General features: G+C 39.3%; 1 protein-coding gene across 3 annotated transcripts in view; it reads left to right on the top strand.

Moving 5' to 3' along the window:
* HECW2 (HECT, C2 and WW domain containing E3 ubiquitin protein ligase 2) overlaps positions 1-27,919 on the top strand; it is a 176,703-nt gene that overhangs the window by 76,406 nt on the left and 72,378 nt on the right. For 2 of the 3 annotated variants that reach the window (XM_062619646.1, XM_062619645.1), the window contains exon 3: positions 27,260-27,367. In XM_062619646.1, the coding sequence (XP_062475630.1) occupies positions 27,260-27,367 (108 nt within the window). Of the gene's footprint in view, positions 1-21,444; positions 21,845-27,259; positions 27,368-27,919 lie in introns of those variants that run through there. The other variant, XM_062619647.1, reaches the window with a different exon arrangement.

The following is a 27,919-nucleotide window of genomic DNA, read 5'->3' as shown; positions in this document are numbered from 1 at the left end:
AGCAGTTCTGTGCTTTTGAGTGTGGTTTTCCTGCATGGCTAGATCTGCAGTGGTTCCCCAGGAATCCCACCAAACTTACTAGATCCTGTTCTTGTTAAAAGCCTGACACACCACTGTACACATTCACCCAGACATGGGGTAGTGCAGTTGGTCACAAGACTGACAGTAATCAGAGTCACTGCCTTTATTGCTGCGTGGTTAGCAGATGATTGGCTTACGCTAGGGAGTAGTAGATGGAGCTTCTTCTAGTGCACTTCAACTTCAGTGGAGAGGTTGGCCTACTAAATGGTTATGAAAATAGTTGTTACATTTTCAAAAGTGGAAAGCCATAGGGGAGAAAGACAGAATCATCTTATTCAGAAGAACTGATTTTATTTTATTTTTTTTTTTTGGTTGTATTTCAAGTGCATGTGATTTCTTTTTTCCCCCAGAATTGTGTTTTTTATTATTTAAAAAGGGAGGGAAGTGATAAATGAACAAATACTTTGTAGAAAAGACTGCATATTTTATTAGACATTAACTCACTATAATGTCATCAGGATAATCATCTGCAGTAACTTTTGGTTTTTCATTTTTAAATGCAAGAAGTGAAACCTAACTGTGAAAAATGCTCTACATAGCTAAATTCATCCTCAGTTTTTCACAGATTTTGTATTTTAAAGAATGTTTTAGTTATATGTGTAGGTTTGATAATTTTAGTACCATACTCATGTCTTCCTCTGTTCATTGCTTTGTGGAGCTAAAATGTGATCTATTTTCTTGTTGAGAGACTGCTTTGTACAGAGGGATGTATTCTTTTCCAGTGTATTCCTAAGGATTATGAGAAGGAAAATGTATGTGAGAGACACAGCATACTATGTGAAAGCAAACATGCTTTTTCCTAACTATTTCTGGTTTTGTACTGTCTGAATTTTCTAGTGTTGGTACCACTTGTTGAACAGTGTTGTCCATCAAGTTTTGTTGAAGCATCTTTTTAGCTCCAGAGCAAAATGTGTGGAGAATGCAGATAACACATCTATAAAAACACAGAAAGATGTGCCACTGAGACTGCATGGAAGGGAGAAATGTTATTTCTGAGTTTTTGCTCTGCTCATCAGGCAGTGTTGCATGAAATGTGAAATTGTCAAGTCTGAAATACAGGTTTATTTTGATTTCAGCTTAAATCTGCCTAGAATGGGCTTCTCATTTCCTCTTTTAGGACCAATTCTTGTCACTTGAAAGTGGCAAGGCATGATGAAATTTGGAGAGGGGGCTTTCTAGTAGAGGTGCCATACCTGTGCTTACCCTGAGGCGTACACGTAGAGTTTTAAGCTTTTTGTCCCAGTGAGAAGGAAGGAAGAGGTCCATTCTCTCCATTATTCTTTTTAACTTAAAAACCAAAACAAAACAATGAAAAAATCCTACTCCAAACAAAAAAAAAAAAAACAACACAACAACCCAAACCTTCACTGGGATTTAGATTAAAAACCTTCTTCTTCTTTTGAAGTGATAGAAGACTGTAGAATTTAACAAACACTTGTAGCATCCTGTTAGACCCATGAAGTTATCTTGTTCAATACTGACCCAGCTTTTGCTCTGTACATGAGTGTTTTAAAAATGGTCGTTCCAAGTAATATTGATGTTATTGGAGTTTTTCAGACATTTTATCCTCTAATTAAGAGGAATCAGCATCTTGCTATGGGAAGAATGGTCAGGCTCTGGAGTCCTGTGGTAAGGCTGAGCAAAGTATTGGACCCAGTCTGAAGGGACTGTGAGACACACCAGTTTTCTTTCTGCATAGCAACAGGGTACCACGACCTCCTTGGGAAGTGAGAACTGTTCAGGAAGATGAGCAGGTTGACTCTCCACTGCTTGTGGGATGGTGAGGGAAGTTGAATCTTGATGAGTTTTATGGGTTGCCATAAAGTCTCATATTTAAAGAACTCAGAAAGCACAAAATAAAGAATAAAAAGTCAGGAGAAAGAAGAAAACCCTACTTTTGGTTCAAAAAGATTAACTCCCCTGGCTGAATTCCCCATGTTGGCCTAGTTTTGTTCTAATTTACAGAGTCCTAGTTATGAGATGAATGACCTTATTCTAGAGGTACTTAGCATATTTAAAATGCTGGCTATCAAAGGTCACTGTATTTATTTCTGTTGGCTGCTTTTCACAGGCTGCTTGGCTTTTTGTTAGACCTACAGCATGCATCCACAACAGCATTACAAAAACAAAGCAAAAGCCCCTGATGCAAAGTTATATAGGGCAATTTAGATAGGATCTAGGTTTATGCTAAGGTTTCTAGGGTAACGGAGTTCAGAGGCTCTCCATTTCAGGTCAGACAAGATTACAAAGAAAAAAAGGTTTCACAGAAGCTGCTTTAAATACACTCAAAATAGTGACTAACATTAGATAGAGAGATTATAAAATGTTAAGATACTTTATTCTGAGAAGATTTCTCTGGTTTCCGTTATAGAACACATGCAAAGTAATAACTTCATTATATTCCAGAAAAGCCTGATTAATCACTCACCGTTTTTTTCCCCTTCCTGTTCCAGCAATGTAAGTTCCTCTCTATACTTTCATATATGAACAGTGCTGTTCACATCTACTGACTAGTTACTAGGCATTACAGTCTAAGTTGTGGTTACTTCTTATTTTGTCTGGAAACTGTAGGCTTGACTTTTTGTGTAGAAGAGTTGGTCTTTACCCAGCTGGCTCCATGGCTTAGGCTCTTTGGCTTAGGCTTCCAGGAGGCTGGCATTGTGCTATTTGTCATCAACCAGTGGGGATTTTGGTGATTTTTATGATATCACCTAAATATCTTAGTGGTGTGGTGATTTCTGTTCTCTTCAGAAATAAACAAAAGGGCCAGCTATGGCTATGAAGCTCTGGAAGAGCCATACCTGTACATGTTGAAATGTCAGTGAAATTCCAATTGGAGATATAGGCTTAAATAATATGTATAACAAAGCAAAATTCATGGTCAACAATAAGTAGGATTATAGAAGAGAACTTGAATTCCTCTTGGCCTGCATCTGGGATTGGCACTAGTTTGTGAATGTCTGATGTTGGTAGTTGCGGTAAGCAAAAACGTGGGGAAAAAGCTGCCCTGAAATATTTCATTTGCTTTATATTTAGGGAAAAGTCATCTCTTGAGTGGGATAATGAAAAGTGAAGGCAGTCTAATGCAGGAATTGTATCTTAAAATATGGGGTGAGGCTTACAGTCATTTAAAACATAATTATAACAAAGCAAGGGGCTTCAGAAGCTTTCCTTCCAGGTACTTCATTTCAGTCTTAATCTTTCTTTTCTTTCTGGATCCAGACCCACATGCAAAGATACTTTTTCCCCAACACAGGATTTGGTACTTTCCCTTCCTCAGTTGTGAACTAGTAAATTTTGCTTAAAAATCAGTGTGTGGACAATACAATACCTTCTCTTTACTGCAAAAGTTAGAAGGCATGACTAGAAGGTGCTTTCTCTATGCATTTTCATTGAATGCAACAGGTACCTTAAAAGATACACTCACTACATGAAAATACACTGGTGGTATTTGTTTTAAGAAGAATTACTTCCCTGCTAAAAAAATAAACCAAAACCTAGAATCTTGTAGCATGACATTTGTGTCTGAAAGAAGTTCAAGCTGTGACAAAGTGTTGCCAGAACAGCCAAACTTTTCAGTTAATTGTGTGTTGTTAAGTTTTTGAGATCCCCCTGCCTGGCCTGAAAATGAGACAAACATAGCTGCAGGGAGGACACCTTCATCTGTGGTGTCAGTAGTTTTCCACTGCAAGTGGTTTTGGCAAGAGAACATTTATAATCCTTAGGATAGAAAGCAGTGTTTTCGCTATCCTGCCTTATTGATGCAAGTGGCTGTTCCAGCAGATGGGAAGATAACAAATACAAACACTGGATAATGGAAGACAATGTACACTTCTGAGTTTGTAATATTTCAATTTGCCATAAAATTGCCTTGTGTTAGCTTGGTTTTACATTTGTTTGAAGGAGGTTGGCTTTCATTTTGACTTTCTTTATTGAAGACATTTGCTTAGCTGGTTTCTATGGTCAAACCAATGTGCCTTGTAGTTATTTTCAAAATAATTTGGGAAAAACCAGTTACTCCAGATTCCTGACAACTGGATTGAAAAGTACTCGCATTAATTCATCTATTGATTTATTTCATGTAAGTAATAGATTATGAATTAGTTTTGCATTAAGCACAGTGTTAGAATTCCTTCTGTAAATTTTTTATAAAGTTCTTGGCTCCTTCAGCTATGTCATTTATCAGTGACTATAGGAATCTGAATTAATGGAGGAGTGTTATAAGCTTAGTTTTAAATACCGTATGTTAAGGATGTGACTGGTGTAGATAAAACCAGTGCCACTTAAAAACACGAGAAACACACATACTAGGACTCTGAAACTACACTTTATTGGTGGATATGTTTAATATAACCTTTTAATATATGCTGATATTGGATACACAGGTTCATAAATTATAACTGGAGGGGGTTACTGAAAGTGCCAATTGATCCTGGTAGGCCTTCTTTCCTAGGAAAGCTCATCAAGATGTATGTTGCATCTTACGCTGTTTGAGGGACAAACAGTTCCAGAGAATGGCCAGATCTGACCATCTTGGAGCTCCTTTTGTACAGAAGAATTTTCAGCTAGGCCTGAGTGTTACCCACTTCTTGCATATTTTGCCACTTTAGTGTAAGAGAGGTACTGCTGTGGGGTGAAGATGCTACAGGAGAGCAGTTAAACTGACTATGCTTAGCTGGCGGTTACCCCTTGGGAAGAACAAAGCTTTTACAAATGCCTGCATTGGCAGTGTTTCCTGTCTCTCTGCCCAGCAGCATCCAGGACTCCATTGCTCTCCCTCTGGTAGGTATCCAATTTCCAGGCAAGCAAATCCCATGCTTCAGAGCTTTGTTTCAAGGTCTGGTCAAACTCTCTTTGAGAGATCTGCCACCTTTGTCTAGCAGTCATTCAGAGTTAATGTCAAACTGTTTAGTCTTCAGTTGTATTTCAAGTCACTCATCACTTACTCCATCACTAATGTGTCAGTAGTCCTTGAAAGGTTATAAAAATTAGTTGATTCGTTGCCCTTGTTATTCCTGCCCTGACTTTGGGAATAAATTAATCCTGTATATCCCAATGTGTGGTAATGCAAAAAATGAACCTACAGTTTCAGTTAAAAACCACTCATTTCCCATGTGCTGTAGTAAGGAGAAGAGAAAAAGGTAAGGATTTATACTTTGCCTGGAAGAAGCAAGGTGAGTACTGTAAAGTGTTAAGTAAATGTAAAGGAGCTTATTTTGAAAATATATAGACTATATTAAAACTAACTTACATATAATCTGTATATAATATATATAATCTGATGTTAAGGGAAGTGGACAAAGCCTATTTATTCTTAAAGGGCATATTTAAGAATCCAGTTTCAGCTTGATCTTTTGTTGCATGTCGCTGTTAACTTCAGGCACTCTTTTAACTGTACATAGAAGAAGGTTTTATGGATGGAGGTGACTGGTTTCTAGTTTTCTTACAGAAAGTGTGATTAAAGATGTAGTTTCTGGCTTTCCCTGATAATAATTCTCTGATTGCTGCTGTTCAGTTGCCATTAGAGGTTTTCATTGTCAGATTTAGTATGAACTCTCATGCTCCATTATATAATTCCTTCCTTGAGAATTTAAGCTTTGTCTGATGGTCATAAATGTGATTCACATGAGTGGAGTTGCACTTGAGGATAGTTTTTGACAGATTAAACCTGAAAGCTTGGACCTTGTCATCTGTGAAAAGGACTAAGAATTGAAGGCTTTTGGTGCTTTGCAAGATCAGGACCTTAATCAGTGTTTTATCTTTGCCAGCAAATGTGATTTCTTGCATATGAAGCCAGTTAAGCCTAAATGGGTTTGGCTTTATAAACTGAAATATGCATAGAAAAAATATTTATAGTGCAGTATCAGGCACATACTGTTGTCACTGAGATGAATATCTACTAATGACCTTACAAAACAGAAAAAAACATCTTTCTGTATTCACTCTGGCTTAATCTGTGTATAGAGTTTCATGCATGGCATGATTCAACAGATGGTAGCCTGCAGAGAGAGGGAAAATTCAGTTCAAGAAAATTCAGTTCAAGTTTTCAACATAGATGCATCTCTGAATTTTTAGTAGATATACAGACAGGCAGTTGCTTTCAAGATGCTGAATAAGGAAGTGACAACCATTGTTGACTTTCATATATGAAAGTCAACTATGGGTAAGATTTTTAGGAGTTATTGATGGGGTAGTACTCAGTGTACGGACAACAACACTTTCTTTGGTGTACTCCTGTAAATTATTTGAGCTATAAGGTGAAAAGTGCAATGTCCAGTTGTCCTGGGTTCAGCAGTAGCAGTCATTTTTCCCCTTCTTGGTAGCTGGTGCAGTGCAATGTTTTGACTTTCAGCTCGGGAACGGAGCTGATAACAATGATGTTTTGGTTTGGCCAAGGACTTTGTGAGCCTCATGCTCTGCCAGGGAGGAGGGGAGCCAGGAGGAAGCAGAGACAGGACACCTGACCCAAACTGACCAAAGAGGTATTCCATACCACAGCACGTCATGCCCAGGATGTAACTGGAGTTAGCCGGAAGGGCTGGGAGACTGCGGGGTTGGAGGAGGTATCGGTCGGAGCTTGGTCGGGCTGGGGGGGGGCGAGTTATCGGTTGGCTGGTGGTGAGATGATGTATTCTCTTCCCTTGTTATTTCCTTTATCATTATTATCATTGGTGGTAGCAGTAGTGATCTGTGTTATACCTTAGTTACTAAACTGTTCTTATCTCAACCCGTGGGAGTTGCATTCTTTTCGATTCTCCTCTCCATCCCTCCGGGAGCAGGGGGAGGGCAAGAAAGGGGGGGAGTGAGTGAACGAGTTGCCTGACTGGGTTTAAACCACGACACCAGTTTCCTTTGAAAAACCCCACACCTGTGATATGTTTTTGGCAGGTAAAATCAAAGACAACCCACCTGACTTGAGTGGCATTTCACCAAATGATGCAAACAGCTTTATGACTTTCATTGTCCATTCAGCTAGATGCTGTTAGTCATTAGCACATAAGATTTTGATTTTTGAAGAGCAGTCCTAACTACAGCACATTTAATTGAGTACACTCCTCTCCTGCGCAAACAATTGAATAAAAATCACCACGTTTCAAATTAGTGTACATTACTATCTTGGGTGCTACTGTGTGCTGCCCATTGGGTGAGCAGCCCTAAACTGGCAGAGCATTTGTTCTTCCAAGACTACAGAAAGCTCTATTGCCCATTTAGTATCTCGAATGCGATGCAAGAGAGCAGCAGGGGTGGCTGCTGGGAACCTGCGGAGTGTGTAACCAGGAACAAGAGGAACTGTCTCTTCAGCAGTAATTTGCCACTCGACCTGCTCAGCTGCAATATGCAGCAGTGACCCCAGCAGACAAGGTGTGATGGGATGTGATTTGTAGGCTGCTGTAACAGGAGTGCAGGTCTGATTGTGCTTTTTGTAATTACTTATTTATGCTCTGGGTTTACTTGTGTTGCTGGGAGTAGCTGAGTTGGCAAGCCTTTGTCCCTAGTTGCATTCAATTCTAGGTTTGTTTTTTGCCTGCAGAGTCCCAGGGAATTACTGCTCTTAATAAATATTCTGCTAGGAATAAAAAAAAAACCCTATGGAAATGTTATCTGTAGGTGCTTTCAAGATATTTACACAAATTAATAAAGCTTCTTTGCCTTCATTAGTCTGTACAGCTTTGTGATCCTTTTTTGGTGTTGCATGTTAACACTTCAAGAGAGAAAGCTTTTTACTTCTGAAATTTCGTGCTGAAAATGTAAATAAGCAAGATGTTTATCTCCTTTTTTTGACTTCTAGTGATGATTTTAATATAATTGGCTTGGATTTTTGGCACTGGTAAAACGATTCTGCCTCTAAAGAACTGAACCTGCCCTTTGTGTTTCTTTTAGCTTTGGTCACGTCTAGTTTAATCTGCAGAGCCATGTAGTACACTAGAAGCAAATACGTCAGTATCCTTTTTGTTTAAGAGGTGAATCTTAACCCTGAAGAGATAATCCATCTCATTACAAAACTAATAAAGTGTGTGTGTGAGAAAAAAGATCTAGGCAATGGGGGGGGGGGGGGGGGGGGGGGGAGGTCATTCCAGTTACTCTGAATATGATACAGTGGTGCTGAAGACAAGTTAGCAGTTCTTTGGTTATTACAGGAAAAGTCTGTTTGTATTGTCAGTGCGTTAATTTGGAGTAAACTGATCCTGGAAATTCTAAATTCTCTTCTGCTGAAGTAGATCCTGGGCAATCTTCCAACCTCCTTTTTCACTCTTCTGCATCTACTGCATGAGAGGTAATGAAGAATAGGTTAATAAGATGCTATTGCTTGGATAATGCCTTTTCACTTAGGACTGCTGTGCAGTTACATGTAGTTAATCAAGTCTTTGAAATAGAATACCATTTTAATTGCCAGTGGAAAACAGTCTTCTGTTTCACTAGGGCATGAACTACCATTTACTTTGAGATAGGTTATTTGGTACTCAAAAATATTTATTGACGTCTTGGTGATATTGTAGATATCTACACACCAGAAACTCTAGTTATTGTGAACAAATTGAAGCTATGTGTGGGTTGTTGGGTATGAAGTATGTTCATCTTAAAAATGTATTTGTCTAAAACTAGAGTGTTGTGATTCTTTACAGATGAGAAGAGCCTGTTAAAAGCATTTCATTTCAAAGTTCTGGAGTAGGATGAACTTGTTCTTTTAGAGATCCCATTTGCTTGCTATTCAAGAATCTGAATTACCACTTAGCATTACTCCAGTTCTCTTTTTGCTCAGACAAGGGCTTATCAATTTCCATCTGAAAATTAGCTTTCTGGAAATAAGCTATGTAACCTGAAAAAAGGAGTGTTTGTTTTTGTTTTTGTTTTTTTTAACCTGATACATTGGCTTGCATTGAGTGTGATCTAATTTGGTTATAGTTTTCCCCTGGATACTTGCTGATTTGATTTACTATGCAGTTAACCAACTGCTTTGTGTAGTGGAGCATGGCAGGAGGCTATGCGAGGCTGCTCCTTCATGGGCTGCCTGCTAATCCTGTGGTTCTGTTAGCGGCGATGTGAAACTGCGTCAATAAAAGAGCGGTTGGATGCTGGCTTTCCTATATGAGATAAAAGCTCTACAGTATGAAATATTATTGGATGTTGGAATTTGCATGTTAAAAACTTGTGTATGATGGAGCTAGTAGATTGCAACGGGGCATGCTAAGGTTTAGAATCCCATTTCTTTGCAGACCAAGCAAAGATGAAAAATGATGTACAGGAATCAAGGGATATTTCTAACAGAGAAGTCATCAAATAGAAAAATAGTGTCCAAGGCAATCAGCTGGAAAGACTGAACAGACACCAATCCAAACTGTAAAGACTGTCAAGAGTATGGTTAAAATAAGAAGGAGGCACCTTTTATCATCTTGATTGAATCTGTCTGAAGAATGACTTTGTGCTGCAAAATCAGAGAGCAGTTTCCTTCCACTGTGAGTGCCCCAGTTGATCATTTCTCTGAGAGTGGGGTGGCATTGATGAGGTTGCCTCTCAGTACTGGCTGGTGATGCTAACACGTTCTGGGAGATTCAGTATCATGTCTGGATGATAGTACGTTTCCAAAAGCTGTATGTGCATGTGGCGTGAACCTCCCAAGTGAAAGAATAGGCTTAACACGTGTGCCAGCCCAGCACATGGTAATGTATCTTCCAGCCAAAGGAATCTGTTCAGCATCGCCATGCTGCTAAATTCATGTCGAATAGACAATGGCATGGAAAAGTTTTAATGAAAAATTGTTTTTTTTACTAAATGACTGAGAACATTCTAACTAGTTGAGTCACACTCGTGCTTCATTAGAATGTGAGCATCCAGAGAAGGGCAAAAGGAATTTGTAGTAACTACTATTTAATGAAACCTGTGTTGTTTGATGGATTTTTCATTTGTTCCTGTCATGAGTTCGGATACTAACCCTGGGAACGAGTGGTTCTTGGAAAGGCTGTAAAAATGTTTCTTGCTCTTTGCTTTTGTTTTCAAAGAGTTGAGCTTTTCCAAGACTGTGCACTTGATTACATTAGCCTTGAAGGTAGGGACTTCTTGTCTCCTTGTCCCTGGGTGATAACCTCCAGGTTGCCAGCATCCCCAGAGGCCTGTGATGAGGTGGTTCTATTGTGCATTGTGCATCTCACTGAAAAAGCTTCATAGTTTGACCATAGACCGTATGTCCCTGGGGGGTAAGCACCAGGGATCTGAAATAAAGTTCTGTTGAGGCATAACGGCAGCAATATTTTTAATTTTAAAACTGGGGAGATTCACTAAACTATTTCAGGAAGAGCTTTTTCATCTTTACAGGGAGAAAAAAAAAACAACAAAAAACACTTTACTTTCCTGATTAGCCATAATATGTTGCTTTTAAAGTGGGCGTAAAGAGAGTCACGATGATGGGAAACAAACATTGTGTTTCACAGAAAATATTTCAGGTTCTTTTAGAACTTCCTCCTGCTCATTTCTTTAGAAATTCAAGACTGACTTCTCTTATTGTGTATGCATTGGATGAATTTCTTCCAGGATGTGTTGGCTCATTTCCTTGAGTACTTCTAAATTTTCTGGATTTTTTTTCAGTCACAACAGATAGCTGAAAAAGCTTTAAGGAAATGAGTCAACCTCCTGAAATAAATTGCTTACTGAATAGAGGATACTGTGTTTGAAATCACAGACACCCTTGATAGTTCTGTAGATAGTAATTTACAGATACCCCCTGAAAATCTATTACATATACTCCATGCTCTAACAGGATTTGGGACAAAAATACATACATATATATATATATATATATATATATATATATACACACACACATATGTATATAAAAAAAGCACTTGAGCTTTGCTGTTAGAAATGTAGGGCATGTTTTCAGACTTCCAGGTATGAATACGAGACACATGTGGATTGGGAGGTGACAGGCAGAATCTCTAATGCAAAATGAAGGATGTCCCTGGACTTGAGTGTAAATTAGAAGGAGTAAAGACACTGAGTAGAGGACTACCAAGCTTTCTTAAAATAGCATTGTGCATGCAAAGGCTGCACAGGCAATGTGCTTCACTCCTTATTTCATCACTCACAAACAATCAGCATTCTGATTTCAGGAGCCCTTTCTGATGGTGTCCTGCTGTCAACCTAAAGCAGGTGCATATAGGTGAAGAAGGGCCCGTGACCTAACTTCCCTCCTTTTGGTGCCACAAGAGTCCCAACACAGGGTTTCTCTGCATGGGGCTTTGCTGAGTCACTGCACTGGCAACTGGCTGGAATCCCACATAGTTAGTCTAAAAATAAGTAAGAAGACACCATTTTAGTAACATACATATATTATACAGTAGGTAGGCAAGGTTTCGGGAGTTTCTTTGCTTCCCATGAATTACGTAGCAACTCAGGACAGAGATGAGGAAGCCAGCATCAAAAATCATGATTTTGGATTTTCTCTCTGATAAGCCAAACTAAAAGTAAAACCAGATGGTCCTGAATTTTTAACAGGTTCAACATCTGGATCTGAACTTTGAACTTGGATGCAGCAGTATTAGCCAGCTTGCCCTGTGTTAAGTGTATTACACAGGCGTCCCTGATGCAAGACACAAATACTGCATCTCCAAACAGATGACATACGCTGACAGCTTTTTAGGCACTCCAGAAAAATACATGGATATCAAAATAGAGAAGAAAGCACAGAGTTGATCTTGTTGGCATGTGAAGTGTCTCAAAACAATGAGAGTTGGCTAGATGCAGGTATGAAATAAAAACTGAACTGTGATGCTCCATCTAAATGTTTCACCACACTGCAAAGGAAGGGAGTTGGAAGATGGTCCAGCTCTCTGCCTTTGGTTTTGTAGTTGTTGTCAGTGTTTGTCTGTGACTTGCAGTCATGAACTTGCTACATTTCTCTTATGGAGCCACAGTAGTTTGATGCTTTGACTTACAAGCTTTTTAATATGACCGGTAGGAGTGAAGGAGCCGTATATATTAAGAATTGCAGCTGCAAGTTATCCTTGTTGAAGAATCTGAAGAAATTGTTGATTTACATAATTTGGCAGGAATGTGGGAAAGAAAACTAGTGCTTGACACAAGATGGACTGGCAGGTCAGCATACATACCTGCTTGCAGCTCCAGGATAAGGCATAGGGTGATGGTATCCGGAGCATGGTAGGAAAAATTAGAAAATAGAGGACACACTGTCATCATCAAAGAATTGACAGAAACTTGGGAATTTCTGTCAAGTAAACAAGCCCCAGGCTGCAGTCTGAGGGAGCCTGAACCAGGTCAGGGACAGTACAAGAATGCAGGCACTGAGACAGAAGTGAACAAATCAGATTTCCTGTGGCTGTATACCTAGCATAAATAGCATCTTTGAAAGTGCATGTGCAAATTTAGAATGTGCCGTGCTCCTGAATTATTCCTGGGTTATCCTGTGTCTGCTTGAATATTATTACAATGTATAACCACACTATATTGTTTGGTGGAAAGGACTGAAAAAATGTTATGTGTTTCTGAAAAGTGAACTGGGTCAGACTTCAGTCACAGGCTTACCCAAAAAGCACTTCTCCTAGTTCTACAGTGTTTCCTTAATTGTGCTGTTAAATTCTGCTATGTCAGTGTGCTAGTGCCAGATCCCAAAATGGGATAGTCTGTGTTTGCAATGACACACAATATACACTTACAGAAAAATGCAGAAACCACATCTTGACTGACAGTTATGCCCCAGGGACTCAGTTCACAAATTGTACTAACAAAGCTTTTGGGATCAGAGCTCGCTGTATGAAATTGTGCAGTTAGGTGTAATATAACCAATCTGAACAGGATTTTTTGTTGCTTAAAAAAAACATTTTTATATACTTTCAAAGCCACAGGTTTCTTTTTTGTTGTTTTTTTTTTTATATTGGTTATCTACAAAATACTTCTTGGATATGCCCCACCATATTGAGTAGTGCTGGCTACTGTAATCTACCAGTAAGGGAATAAAACACGTCTTTGGGAACATTTAAAATATTTAATTTCAGTTGCAACATTAGTAGTAAGGGCTCACAGATGATGTTTTACTTCATGTAGCTTCGCTGGGCTTCATAATGAACTCAGATTATCCTATATAATGTGTTCATTCTGTTAATTATTAATATCCATATTAAATCTAGAATGAATCCTGAATCCTTACATCAAAAGCAGGAGGTAAGTAAGAGGAAGAATCTAGGAGTATGAAATATTTCTCACAAGTCTAAAGCATTTCATCACATTTGAAGTCAAATAGTAGCAATGGATTCATTAATATATTTTAAAATACTATAATGTTTAGGCCTACTTTTCTGCCTGTTCAGGACAAAGTTTTTGGAATAGACTCATTTCAAATGAAGAGACTGTAAAGAGCCTGGAAGAGCTTTTCAGGAATGGAAAATCTACAAGATGAGAAATATGCCGTTAGCATAGCTAGCCAGGGAAATAAGTAGTAATGGTAACAAAGGTAGTGTAGGATAGTGATTCAGCATATTCCTTTAAAAAGCCTTCTTTAGCACACTGCTTGCCATGGATGTACTCTCTTTATACCCTATTATTCCCCTCTATCTGTAGGTTTTCCACAACATTACTTATCAGCTGTTTGAATGCCTTAACAAATATACGTATATAAATAAATTAGGATGTTACTGTTTGCTTAAGCTAGAGGTTATGTGGTTTGTAGAAAGGAAAAATTACTTATGCAGAGGGTACCCACAATGTCATAGTTAATGGGTTCACTCTTTAACAGAAGGCACAAGAGGAAAGCATTGATGCCTGTTTCTACCTTGGGTTAGAACCTGTATTTTTGGGCTGTATCTTCTTTTTGTTAGTGGGTTTTACATTCGGTGTAGATTACTGAAAAGTTGAAGTATGAGAATTGTGTGTTGTTTAAATAGAAATATTTTTCTATATTCCAAACCAGCAAGCTCTCTGACTTTCTAATAAATTCCCTAAGAAACCTATTACTGTCAGATGACAACAATAGCCTAGTTTGCATTCCTGCTTAAGCAGCTCATAATATTGGAGATAAACTTAAAAAACAACAGCTGCTATGGGAATATTAAATCCCACAAGATCCTTAAGAGATGTGTGCTGCAGAAACATGTTTTACTGACAACCTCTAGAAAGTAGCAGGATTTCTGAAAGGCAGTGAGCAGTCACTTGGAACTGGCAAATAAGAATACCATTTTTAGAAACGTGTCTGAATTAGACATGGGAATGGACTTTAAGCACTGAGAATGAGATGCTAGCTGATAGTGTGACTGTCAAAAGGCTGGAATAGATTTAGAAGAATATTGATCGACAATGTCACAAGCTGCAAGCGATAATCAACTGCAGTCAAAACTGAAGCTGAAGAATCCAGAGGCAGTCTTTCCTCTCCTTTCAGTGATGAATCAGTTGTCTCCAACCAATGCTGAGGGATGCCACAATGCTGGAAATTCAGAGATGTTTGTGCCATTGTAATAGTTCCAGGGTTCAAACCATTAACCATTTGAGAAAGCAAACCCCAAGCCAACCTCCTGCTGCTCTATACAGGAAAACTCCTTTTTCTGGGTATTTTATCTGTTCTGTGGGTATACTGCATCTAGAGCTTTTTGGTTTAGCCCTTTGTCCGTAGTGATAAGTAACACTTTCAGACACCAAAAAACCCAACCAAACAAAAGCTAAATAAACACCAAGTAAAACAAGGGCTGAAAATGCAAGAGTGATTGAGTGATTAAATGAAATTCCATAGGACCACTGGGGAGTGCACCTGGCACTGACTTTGCTCGTTGCTGGTTCATCTAGGAAACGTAATATTGCTTTGGGAAAACCAAAGGTGGGACTACTATCAAAAGCCAACTAAAACTACCCAACTAGTTGGCCGTAAAATCAGCTGATGAATCATCGCGTGTATAGGCTGGGTCAGCTCTTTGGACCATGCTGGCTCTTGTGCCTCAGAATGTTTCATGCTGAGTTTTACACCCTTGCTAATGATGAGTTAATCATCATAATGATTAATTGTCATAACTGGAGGAGGGTATGCAAGCCCTGGGCAGTTAAAACACTGAAATCGTTTTCATGGTTGCACTCATTCTTCTCCATGGCCATAAGCAGAACATGACATCTGGCAAGGGAGCACCTCCTTCCTATTATATGCCTGAGAGTTCCCCACAAATGAGATTTCAGCTCATTAAGATGCTTTATGCCCTTACCGGGATTTAAGAAGAAATACATATCTCTTATGTCTTGTGCTTTCTTCTGAATTGCGTATTATTTGTTCAGTTCTAGAAAGGAAGTACATTTAGTGGACTTTGCCTTTTTGTTTACTTGCAATTTGTAAATATTCAGTTAAAGACTTTTGCAGAACTTATACAGAGTTATTACACGTATGTAATGAACCTGTTTGGGCCTGTGGCTCTTTCATTGAAAGGTGAGAGGATTAGAAGTGAAAGCTCTTGCTGAATGACACCGCTGTGTCCTGATGGGTTTCTTTATTTTGGTGAGTGAAGACTGTGAAGTTACTTTTCAGGTGTAGCTGCTTGTGGTTGGTTGGTCTTTTGTCTGTTTCTCCGCAGTGCATGGGAAGTCTTGTCTGTCAAGACGTTGCACATCCAGTAGGTGACTGATTTGAAGTGACTGAGCTCATCCTTTGTGTTGTGTGATGTTTTCTAGCACTTGCTAAAATGTAAATATTTCTGCAGTAATATGTCTGTTAGAATATGAGTGGGAAAAAGGCACATCAAGTGGGTAATGCAACAGTGAATTCAGGTCGGCTTTTGTAGAAGATAATTGCAGTAATTGAGGAATTTGTGTCACTTGAATAAGTTAGAATAGATCTTTTAATATGATTGCTGGTTACTGTGATCAATAACTAGTGCTGGCTTTCCAGCAGTTTTAAGGATCATCTGTCTTGATAAATACTTTTGACCTGATAAATTTATTAACGTGAAAGCTTTGTTAAGAAATTATAGTTTCTTACACTATATCATCATTTTAGTTTCAGAACCAGGGGATGAAAAAGGAAATAAGGACAATACTTGTAAAAAAGCATTTGCAAAGTTTATGTGTCTTTTTATAGTACTCTCATATCGTTAATTTGTAGGGCATAGGAAATAGGGTGGCTGCTGATAATTAGGGATGGGATGGCTCCTGATAATTAGGACAGGAAGTTTTATAGCTTATTATACAGGTAGTAACAGGCTTGATACTTGCCTTAGGTGCTTCTTAGGGTACCCATCTCACCACTGGTAGGGTTTCTGATAATAATATACCAGAACTACTATAAATCCTGTGTAAATTGAGATAGTTTCTTCTACTGTGTGTGTGGCAGAAGGAAAAATAAAAAGGGAGCAGAAGGGTGGACAAAAGGGAAAGAGGGAAACTAGAAAATGTTCTTTGCAAACCTGCAGATCAGTAATAGCAAACGTGCTGGCAATAAATCTTACTCTGCTTCATGGGGAGCCAACATGAGGTATATTGCAAAATGTAATCTGGAGAAAAAGGTGTGTACTCGAGCCTAATGTTTCAGTAAGTTTTGGTGGGCAGTTGCCAAGTACTTGTTTAGTAGATGATTTTAAAATTTCATAAATATCAATAGAACAAAACACTCTTGCAACAGGTTCAAAATACAGACTTAAAATAACGTGTATGTTTCAAAAATCTCTTCTAGCCTGGTGTGCTTTTTATACATGTGCATTTCGGTGATGCGTAAGATGTTTAAAGGGCAGATGTACATTTCAGAGTGATTCAAAATGGTGTTTTATTTTTAGATTTGCAAACCAAGAAAGCACTAAAAATAGCACACAGTCTTTTTGACTCTATTTTAAGGTCTCTTAGTTATGGCAGTTATGTTCACTGACTGTTCCACAAGAAAAACCTCTTTTTGGAGAGTCAGTTACATGTGGAATAAAGTGTACCTGAGGTTAGTTTATGAGCTAGTAATGGTTCTCAAATGAGCCTAAATTTTACCAAAATTAAGCCCAGAAGAGATCATTACATCTGATTTCGTGCATATTACAGGCCACTCACTGGTGTCTAAACTTTCAACTAGCCTGAATATTCCTATTCTTAGAAAGTTAACCTACATACTGTTGTCATACAGTAGCAGCAGGCTGAAGTATAATAGTGATGCTATTGCAGAGGAGGAATTGTTCTACGTACTTTTTGAGGCTATGAAGGAGGGAAGAGGGGGTTTACCACCCCAGTGGTAGACTTGGCAGGGCTGCTATAACCATCTGGCTCTTCCTGAAGTGATTTCTACTGTTTCCACATCATAAATGTTTGACCAGAAAAAACCCCAAACAATAAACATGAAACAAGCCCCCCAGTTTCTCTGGTACCTTTCTGCACTGGGTATCTGCATGCATGACCAGGTACTGCTAGTCTGTTAAAACCAGACGAAAGGCCATGAAATAAATGATCCTTCGCTTTTTCCCCTGGCTATGAGATTACATATGATCTGTACCAAGACAGTCACACCAGAGAAAGCCTTCTCTGTAAGTGCAGCTGCACTAGCAAAATTGTGCTTTTGTTGGTAATGTTTATTTACCAACAGAATCTATCCGGGGGCAGGATAGGCTGTGTTGACAAAATCACAGCTTTGCTGATATCATGTCTTCCACAGCAGGAATACTTTGTTATATTTGCTGGTATTTGTGTCAAAGACTTGCAATGGGAATGTAGTCCCAGGTAAAAGGGCATGCCCTTGATTCTTGGGAAGCTGCAGTCTTCTTTTGTGTGAGGGTCAAGCAAGCTCAGCAGCTCATGCGCCGCCAGCAAACAAGTGCTTATCTGACACCATATAAAATTGTGGTTGAGAAGGAAAATGATGAAAACTTTCCACAATAAACTTAGACTGGCACATTAAATATGGCACAGAAAAGCCTTTTTTTGTAATTTTAGCTCTGACAGTATTTACACTGTAAAATGACCTTTTACAGTTTATTAGGAAAAATGGCTTATGTTTCTACATTTGTCCTCCTCCAGAATAACTGGCCTTTAGGATAGTTGTACACACAGAGGGGTTTTTTGGTTTCCTTGGGTTTGATACCATTAAAAGCAGGAGATGATCGCCTCTAGGCTACAAGGTTGTGGGAGTGTTGGGATGTGTTTGGGAATATGGTGAAGAAGTGGATATGTCAGAGAGAATGTATTGAAAGGAATTATGGTTGTGAAGGTGGGTTTGTGTCATGTTTTTATCAAGGTGTGAGTCACAAGGAAGTGCTGAAAAAAGGAAAACCAAAAGATTTGTGCAAGTGTCAAGGATAATGCTGCAGGAGAGAGACAGGCTCTTGTTTTCCTCAGTATATCGCTTTCATCTTTCCTATCCTCTCATTCTCTAATCTTTATAGTACAGTGGCCCGCTGAGTTGGTCTAGTCTGTTTGATTTTAAGTGCAGACCAACTTCAGTAGCCATTGGTGGCCTAAATCTGGATTTGCAAACTGTTCCCTGGGTGGTGGCCACTGCTTTTTGCTTTCCCCCTGAGGAACAGGCTGTCTCTATCTTCTGCAGATGTCACTTTCCCCAAATCATCATCAGCTGAGACAGTTGTGAGTTGACATGAGAGGTGGTGCAGCTCTTGCCTCAGCTCCTTCCTTCAGGAGGGGGTTTGTCATGTACATGTATGTGGGGGTAAATACAGCATCCCCCATGCTGTATTTACCCCCACAAACAGCCAGCTGGACCTCAGTGAACTAAATGGTAGGTGATTTAATAACATTTTGCAAAGATGTAAGGACTTTTCTGCAATACAATCAGTTATCTAATGGTCTTTATGTCTTAGGGCGTTCTGCACCATCTGTCAGAGTTTATTCAGTGTTGCTCTCTAGCTTAATTTTTTGTCTAACATTATCTGTTTCTCCTAGTATCCAGTCTTCTGTGGTGTGCTGCAGAAACACCCAAGCTGTGTATGCTTGTTGGGTAGCATCTGCCTTCCACTTGAGCTTTATCATCTGGCCGGTGATCCATGCTGCACAAAGCACTTGTGCCATGAGGCTGGCACATCTGTGAAACCTGAAGTGTAGATGGAAATGAAACGTACATAATTTTATGGAGGAGGATTAGTAAGATTTTCAGGAAAGAGGTTAAGCTTGAGGTCATTTCCTTCCTATTGTTACACTTTTGAATTTTTGCCAGTGAGATGGGTGAAAGGATTTATTTTTGTCTTTGAATGCTTTGAATTTCAATGATGTCTTTTCTTTGAATATAGAGAAGTGGAATTCCGCTTTATTCCTGCCATTGTACTGTGACATATGTCTGACAAAAATGGTATTTCTTTTTTTTTGCAATATCTTTGTCCTGCATTCTAGTTAACTAATCCTTTGAGCTGCTGCTGTGCCTTGAAGTATCTCATTATGTGAGGGCACATGGAGATGCTCTGATCCCCACGCTGAATTGCTACATACAGAAGGAAACAAAATGCAGTGACATAATTCTTGAAAAAGGAGGAAGTAGTCCATCTAATGGGCAGTGTCAGGATAAAGGCTGTGTATGAAAATGAGAGCAAGGATCTTGCACTCTGTTAATTTAAGCTTCAGTCGCAAAAAGGTTTCATTATTTAGTGTTTGGATGGGGTGTATGGTTTGGCTTCTGCCTTTGCTTCTGTGGCTGAAGTAGGAGTGAAGTGTTAGAGAAATACAGCTTATTCCTGACCATCCTCTCAGTCACAGGTGTAAAAATGAATAACTGCTCTTGCCGTATAAAGTAACAGAACGCAATAAACATCAGCAACATAATATATGTGGTATGTAGGTGTCACAGAGGGCATCTGAGGGAGTGTAATTGGAGTCTTTTCCTCCTTTTGCCCACAACGCAGATGCAGCAAGTTGGAGGCATGTGAACCTTAATTTTGGTTGAGCAAGGGAACAAACTGCTCCTGTGCACTGAGGAACAAACACCTCCCTGCTCTTTTGACCCTGGGTTGTGATGTTAGATATTTGATTTTAGATGATGATGATCCTTCACTGCTAATGTAGCAGGAATGTGTCATCTGAATGCAGATACTTCTGTCCAGGTTGGAGTTCAGGGTGTCACCCTGAACTCCCAGGAGCCTCTACCAGTGCACCATCACCTTCTACAGCCCCAACAACCAATACTCTCCTATGTGAGGCTGGAGGAGCATCTGTTGTACGTTCCACAACCTCTTTTCTTTTCTGCCCTTGCTTTTCTCAGCTGGCGGTTTGTGTCTTATATTTTCATTACCATCCAAGTTTTCCAAAGTGTTATGAAGAGCAAAGAGATCTATGATATCATGTAGTAGGATCTAGCAGCTGCTTAGGCAGCTTTTGAAACTATCCAAGAATTTTGATGTTTTCAACTTTTTGCTTTGTTGCCATGCAAGTGAGAATATTTCCAAACATTTAGCACACAATGATGTTTAAATTTCTCTTAAAGTAGTCCAGTTCTGGTGTTCTTTCCCCTCCTGTCCCTTGTAAATACAGTTCCTAGAGGTGCTCATGCAAACATAAAGTAATACTGTATCTTTAAGCTCTTTGTTAGCAAAGAGTCTGTCTTGGTTTCAACTGGGAGCATTTGTTTGAGTCTTTAAGCTGAGTATGAATAAGCATACAACACATGAATATGAATAAACATTCATACTCAAAGTGGTGGAGGTGTCATCCCCCCTCTTTTGTTATCTGATTATTATTAGAGAAACCAGGATTTGCCTTGAGAGCTTGCACCTAGTGCTCCACAAGTGTGCAGTTTCATGAAGTGTGTGCTGTGAAGGACTCAATCTGCAGCCCATGGATCAATTTGCAGAGATACCTTTTAAGCACCCTTTTTAGTACCCTTTTTGTTCTTGCAGTACTGGGGCAGCTTTGGCATGGTTTGGGTCCTTGCTGTAAGTTGAGGGAGTTGTAAGTCAGTGGTCAGCATCCATCAGGAGGCTTGTGAGCAGTCAGAGGATCTGGCATCGGGAGCCTTGGCACAGCTCCTGCACTAAGGTGGTATTCACCAACCTGAAAGAGGTAGAGGCACCAAAAGCAGCTCTCTGCCACCTGCTTATGCCCCCACCCAGGAGTACCCAGTGCAGAGTTATCTTGGTTTAAAGGCAGCTTCATCCCTTCCAGCTGTCACAGAGCAGTCTGGTCTTCTCTGAAATAACTGCGTTTGTGGGGAAGTCATGTGGGAGAGCGAAACACTGAGTAAACAAAAGCCAGCACTCCCAGTGAGCTCCCGCTGTGCTCGCTGGTGTAGCTGCCTTGCCATCATTTCTAGGATTTAACCATCCTCCTGTTTACATCAGCCCGCCCCATGCTGAGGGCCGTGGCTGTGCTTAGGAATTCTCCCATGGAAAAGGCGAGGAAGGAAGTGGAGGGAGGATGGGGCTTCAGCATCCTGTACCCTTCAGAGGGGAGTGGCTGCAAATAGCTGGGCTTGAAGGACGTAATACTTCATGTGTTTTAACACTGGCTGCTTGAACCTAGATAAACCCTTCCTTAAAGGAGAGGAGGCAGACCTTTGTGTGTTACTGTTAGAAACTGCCAGGGAGTTTGAGAACATCCTTCTAAAACCCCTTCCTTCAAATGACAAGAGGAAGCGAGAGGACAGACGCGCCTTGTGGAATGGAGATTATACAACAGTGCTAATGCAGAGCTCCAAACTTGAGATGCAGGGTCCAGAAGGCAACTTTTGTGGAAAATACTGCTTGTGATTTGGAACAGGGATGCTGTTTCCAGGATCCAGCCTATAAAACATTAATTTTATTTTATTCTTCAGTTTGTTAATCTGTCTCAGATGGAGGAATGCAGTTTAGGATCCACAGGCATCCTTTGGAATGGACAGGTAAGGCTAGAAGGTGCAACTAAGTGTTGATCTTTAACTTAAGCAATGTACTGCATACACTAGTGCTGTCTTCCCTGAGATATATTTTGGTTCCACCAGAAAGCCTGTGAACTGTTCACAGGCAGAGATGGGGAGTTCACGGAACCTCAGTTGTATGTAGTGGTGGGTAAATATTTGTTTGTACAGTAGTCACTGAAATATCTTGTATTTTATATAGGTTCACATAATGTGATTTATTATAATAATTCTTTGCAATGGAAGCTCTGCCTTGAAATTGTTAATTTACTTACTGGCTTTCCACAAAAAGAGTGAGGCCTCAGGTGACAAAATTTATCTTCTCATTTAAACGTGTCCTGATGCAGTTTTCAATTGCTTCTAAGTGTATTTGAGTGAAATTGATCTAGTTCATTAGTTCAGCAAACTTTGTTCTGCTGTTTTAATGATTACCCATGGTTGGGTTTGGATTCTTTTAGTATTTATAGAATTAAAACTTTTAGAGGTTACCAAAGTGAAAATACTGCACAAAAGTTAGTGTTACAAACTTCACCAGTCAGTGGCTCAGAATCCACAGTAAGTACTCTTTATTAGTCACATCTTGGTGGAAGTCTGTTTTACTGCTTGAATATCTGTGCTCACACCAAAAAGCAGAGTGCACTTACTGGCACCAGGACTGAAGTTTTGGAAGTCATGCAGTAAAATGTATGTGCATCAGATTCATCAGATTTCTGTTTTGCATCCTAGAGATCTCATGATGGTTGGCTCAAAATTCAGTTACAAAATATCCTCTGATGCCGATTAACTACAAACCTGTTACTTTTAAAGGCTGAGTGAAGTGACAGAGTAAAATAGGCAAAAGATGACTATTCTCAGTAGTATGCTTACGAGAGAAACTGGAGGCAGATCCATGAATCTCAGCTTGAGACAAAGCTATTCAGAGCCTTGCTATCTACCAGCCTTCCAGCTCCTCAAATACATACTGTAAGAGAACACCTGACATTTAGACTGATGCTTTATAAGCTTCCCCAGGCTGAGTACAAACACCCCTCTTGATAATTGCATGCATCACATGCATCTTCTTCAGTGCCCAAGAATTCATTAAAATTAACCTAAAATGTTAAGGAGGTCTGTATTTTCAAATTAAGAATAAACAATAAAAGCACTTCAAAAGATCTTGAATAAAACATCTTCCAGAAAGGGATAAAAAAACCCCTGAGATTGGGATGTAAATCCCAGAATTATGCAGTGATGTGGTGTTACAAATATGATTGATCTCTTCTGAGCCAAACTGCAAGGATTTTTCAAGAGCTGTGAATTAGAATGGCCATATATGGTAGTGAAAGATGAAAATACTAAAACTGTGTATGATTAAAACTGTTCAGTGACATTCAGAATCTGTTAAGCATCACCTTCTCCTTCTCCCTGAGCTCTGTATACAAGCATCTTTATAAATGTGTTACAGAAAAGAGTTCAGCATGTAAAAGTTTGAAGGTCTTGGATTGCTGTAGGGAACTGTTAAATTTTTCCCTATGCACTAAGCAAGCCGTGATGTTTCCACGCTAGAAGTTTGTGACTTCTGTAATTTTTTGGTGTTTGAAGAGTAAAAGTCCTTTGTATTCATGGAGACAAGCCTTTTTTCGCGTAACTTAACACTACTGACCTCAGAAATGGGGACGAGAAGATAAGCATTGGTTTGCATATGATTAGTCTTTGCTCTGGGACTACAAGGCTTGCTTCAGATATTAATTGTTACCAGTTCTAGCTTTTTTAAGTGTCTTATAAAAGACTGTGTCTATCTGACTTGTTTATTTACTTGTTGATTTCAGCTATGCAAGATGACTCCTAAGGTGGTGGATTTCAGTAGTTCATCTTTTTTCCTAACACAGAAATACAGAAGGCAGTCAGACACGAAGAACAAAATGTGAACTCCACAGAAGCCTCCTGACCCCTGATGTCAGACACTGATTTAGCAGGGCTTTCAAACTCCTGTAATATCCTCATGCAAAATTGGGAGTAGCAGTTTATAAACCAGATGATTCTGCTGCCATTCAGACAGGCTGGAGAAATAAGGAGCTTTGGAAATCAGCTTTGCAGCAAAAGACTTGGAAGTCCTGGGGGCCAAGTAGTTGAACAAGAGCAAACAGTGTGCCCAGGTCACTCTCAGGAAGAGCCTTAGCCAGCGGGTTAAGGGAGGTGGTTGTTTCTCTCTGTTCAGTACTGGTGAAACATTTGAGTGCTGCATCCAGCTCTGGGCCTCCAGTACAGAAAAAGCATGGGCGTACTGGAGCTTCTTATGGCTCTTACTCTTTCATGGGCATAATTTTATTGTGAAAACCTGTTATGTAAGAATGATACCTTCTTTCATGGCACTATTCATCCCTTTATCCAGTACTTCTTTATTGCTTTTCATGTAAGATAGCCATACTGAATTGACATATGCCAGAGGAAACTGCAGCCCATTTGCTCTCATGTCAAGGTAGAGCTGTGAACGGGGGGGGGGGGGGGGGGGGGGAACTACAGTGCTGACATGGAGGGCACAGGCTGTTGGTATTACAGATGCCATTGGTAATGATGGTGAAGTCTGAAAGTGGAGAAAAATTAGTTCGGTTCCTGACTTCAGGTTTAACTGATTGCACAGCAGTTTAATAAAGAAAACATCATTACTCAGAAAGCATTTGCTTCACAGCGATTTCAAAACTGGTCAGTGTGAAGTTCCATGCAGTGATATTTTTATTACTAGCCACTTTTCATTGTAGAACGTGTCTCACATACATTCATTTGTGCAGGGTTGCAGCTCTGAGAAATGTATGTATTATTTTGTGCCTAAGAATTATTGAGGACAGAAAGATACTGTGCAACTTGCATGGTTTTATTTCAGAAGTGTAGACTCAGTGGACAAGATACCAATGCAGTAAGACAGTATTTTGTTGCATATTTTATGTTCTGGGAAGAGATATTTATATCTACTCTTTGGCCCAGATTCTGGAATAGCTGCCAGTTTCACAAACAGTAACAATTATGTGCTAAAAGGGGAGCTGAACTTCTCAGAATTGAAGTTCCCTATGGAATATATATATATATATATGTATAGCATGTGTGTGTATATACACATGTGCATACATGTATATGTTTTGGGGGAGAGGAGGGATGAGGTTGTGGTGACACTGCTTTTTGTGCTATCAAACACATTTTTGTTTTGATTTGGTTTTTGGTTTTGATTTTGCACAGCTTAGCCTTACTGAGACTATCACTGTTAACTTTTTATTGCTGTGTTGATAAGTAAATTCCAGCAACATGGTGTACTTCAATGTTTTCATGGTTTTTTGGTTTCTTTTCTGTTCAGTTTCTCTTTTTAAAGTCCATGTACTGTGGTTCAAAGTTATTTTTCCATATGCATTAGTAATGTTATTTTCCCCCCCTCTGTGAATGGATAACCAAATCTGTTTCAGAAGAAAACCAAAGCCATCCAGAATAAATTCTGTAATTTGAGTCCATTGCTGACAGGCAGTGGTCTGTCAGCATTTCTCATGCCTCTGTCTGCCCCACCTTCTGTTGCAATGGCAGCGTGCCTGTGGACAGAGTATCAATGATTTAGGCTTCATTGCTGCAAAGGAGACTGTTCCTTCATGAAAGGGCTTAAAATCAAGGCACTTCCTTAAGTGTTGGATTTTATTAGATAAGGTGTAAGAAAATGTTCTCCTTTCTTGTAATTGTCAGCTCAGAATTCAAGACTCTGTTCATGTAGGACTTTTTCTGATAGCCCTGTGAAAACTGCCATTGACTTTATGTAGTTCCTGGCTTTTAAAAACACAAAGAACAATTTATTGTGCTTTAATGTTGGACATCTCACTGTTAAAGGCATATTTCATTGCTTCAGATTCCTTCATTTGTTTAATAAGCTAAGAATAAAAAAGGTAATGTTTATAGTTACAACACACCAAGTATCTGTCCTGCTTAGAATTATGAACAGACTCTTCTCCAATTGATTAAATACAGAAATTCAGAAATTGGGAATAACATGTTAGGGGAGGTGGGGCTTTTTTGTCATACAGTACACCTTTATTTACCTAGATGTAATGAGAACACTGAATAATTTAAAACTATCTGTTTCAGGTAACTGTGGAACTCTTAAATCTGCTTGCTTTCGGTAGCAGTGCTTTGGGGTTTGGATAACCACATTTTTATGGTGGACCAAAATAGGCACTAATGTAGATTTGCTGCAAGTTAAGCTATATCTCATGGCTTCCCAGAGTTCTGTCTATGGAAGACAATAGTGGGGCTTTGGGTTAGGAGAATAAAGAAGTAAATAAATAAGTCAGCAGTGTATTGTTTCGGTTAGAGCGCCATTGTAAACCACATAGAGTTGGGGTACTTTTAACTTTAAGGGATATCAGGTACCACTGGAAAGAATTTGAATGCTGTATTTGAGGCCGCAGGTATAATTGTCTAGTTAAGAAACAGCTGCCTAAATGCACTTGTAAAACATTTAGGCTTGATTTAGCATAAAGGACTTCTCTGTGTAAACGAGTTAAGTTGGATTTATGTTGGCTTCCTCTGTGAGATCGTAACTAGCCTTTGTGCCCTTTCAGACAGCTGTTCACTCTGATTTTCTGTCATTCCTACAGTGTTCTGGGTGCCTGAATACAAGCTGGTGAATGAAAAATAAACCCGAGACCTGTGTTTGTTACCGTTAGGACCAAAAGTTTAGTTCAAGAGAGGAAAATACTGATACTGCGAAGCTGATCTGCAGATACTTACTGTTTGTTTCTCCAGTCTCTTTTGAATGTATTCTGGTGAATCTCTTTTGTATGCCTGCTTAGTAAGTGACTGGTCTGCACTTTGATCCTGTAACTCAACTTCACTGATAAGGAATAATACTGTACCTGTCAGAAGCCTGAAAATGTCAGGTATTTTGGTGTATGTATAAGAATATTCTTACTAGTTTCTGAAGCATAGGATATTAAAAACTGAAGCAAGTCTTGATACCTCTAGTTGCAATTCTGTACTCCTAGCTAGGGAATGAATGTTAGATTTTCACATTGCAGAGCAGCACCACTGTAGAAAACAGTAGGTAAACTCTGTGATGAAGTTTCAGTGAGCTCTCTGCTCCCAACAGCCTCTCTGTTGAGTAAGGGAAGTTTTGGAATTTAATACCTTACCTTGGCAGGTCATCTCTTACAGGAAACCATATGTTTACTTTGGCTGTATGTATGCCTGCTCACTCTGCATAAATTGATCCAACTAAAAACCATGAAAGAAAGTCCATTTATCTTTTGCCAGTTACTCTGATTCTTTTTAAATTTAATTTCTTTTTAATGCAAGTAATTTTTTGTATCTGAGTCTCTTGCAACAGAAAACTGAGAAAACTGCTCTCATAAATACTATTGATACTACAGATACTTCCATTTCCTCTTTCAGATGAGAACTCTCCAGCCAATTTCTGGGATTCCAAGAATCGGGGAGTGACCGGCACACAAAAAGGACAAATTGTATGGCGAATTGAACCTGGCCCCTATTTTATGGAATGTGAGTACCTATTTTTCCAATGCATATCAAAAGGCAAGCATGCTTTTGTGTCAAGCCAAGTCAACAGGATGGCATTTGATACCCATTTCTTCAATCCCTCTGATAAACAAAAGGGTTTGGTCATATTGCTCTAAGGGCAGCATTTTCCAGTGCATTTGCTGGTTGTTACAAAAATGGAGTTGAGCTTAGATGTACATTTGTATTCTAGGGTGTCATGGTTTAACCCCAGCTTTTAACTAAGTACCACATAACTGCTTGCTCACTTCTTCTCTGCCCTCCTGATAGGATAGGCAGGAGAATTAGAAAAAGGTAAAACCTGTGGGTTGAGATGAGAACAGTTTAATAACTGAAATAGAGTAAAATATAATAAAAACAACAGTAGTAATGAAAAGAGAGATAACAGGGAGAGAGAAGCCCCAGAAAGACAAGTGATGTACAATATAATTGCTCACCACCCACTGACCCATACCGAGCCTGAGCCAAGAAGCAACTGGTGGTTCCCAACCCACTCCTCGCAGTTTATATACTGAGCATGATGTGCTATAGTATTAA

The sequence above is a fragment of the Pezoporus occidentalis genome, unplaced genomic scaffold (genome assembly GCF_034315485.1).
Source record: "Pezoporus occidentalis ecotype Australia unplaced genomic scaffold, CSIRO_AGI_Poc_V1 ctg213, whole genome shotgun sequence".
NCBI lineage: Eukaryota > Metazoa > Chordata > Aves > Psittaciformes > Psittacidae > Pezoporus > Pezoporus occidentalis.
The sequence above is the reverse complement of the archived record's forward strand: the minus strand, read 5'-3'. Positions and strand labels throughout refer to the sequence as shown.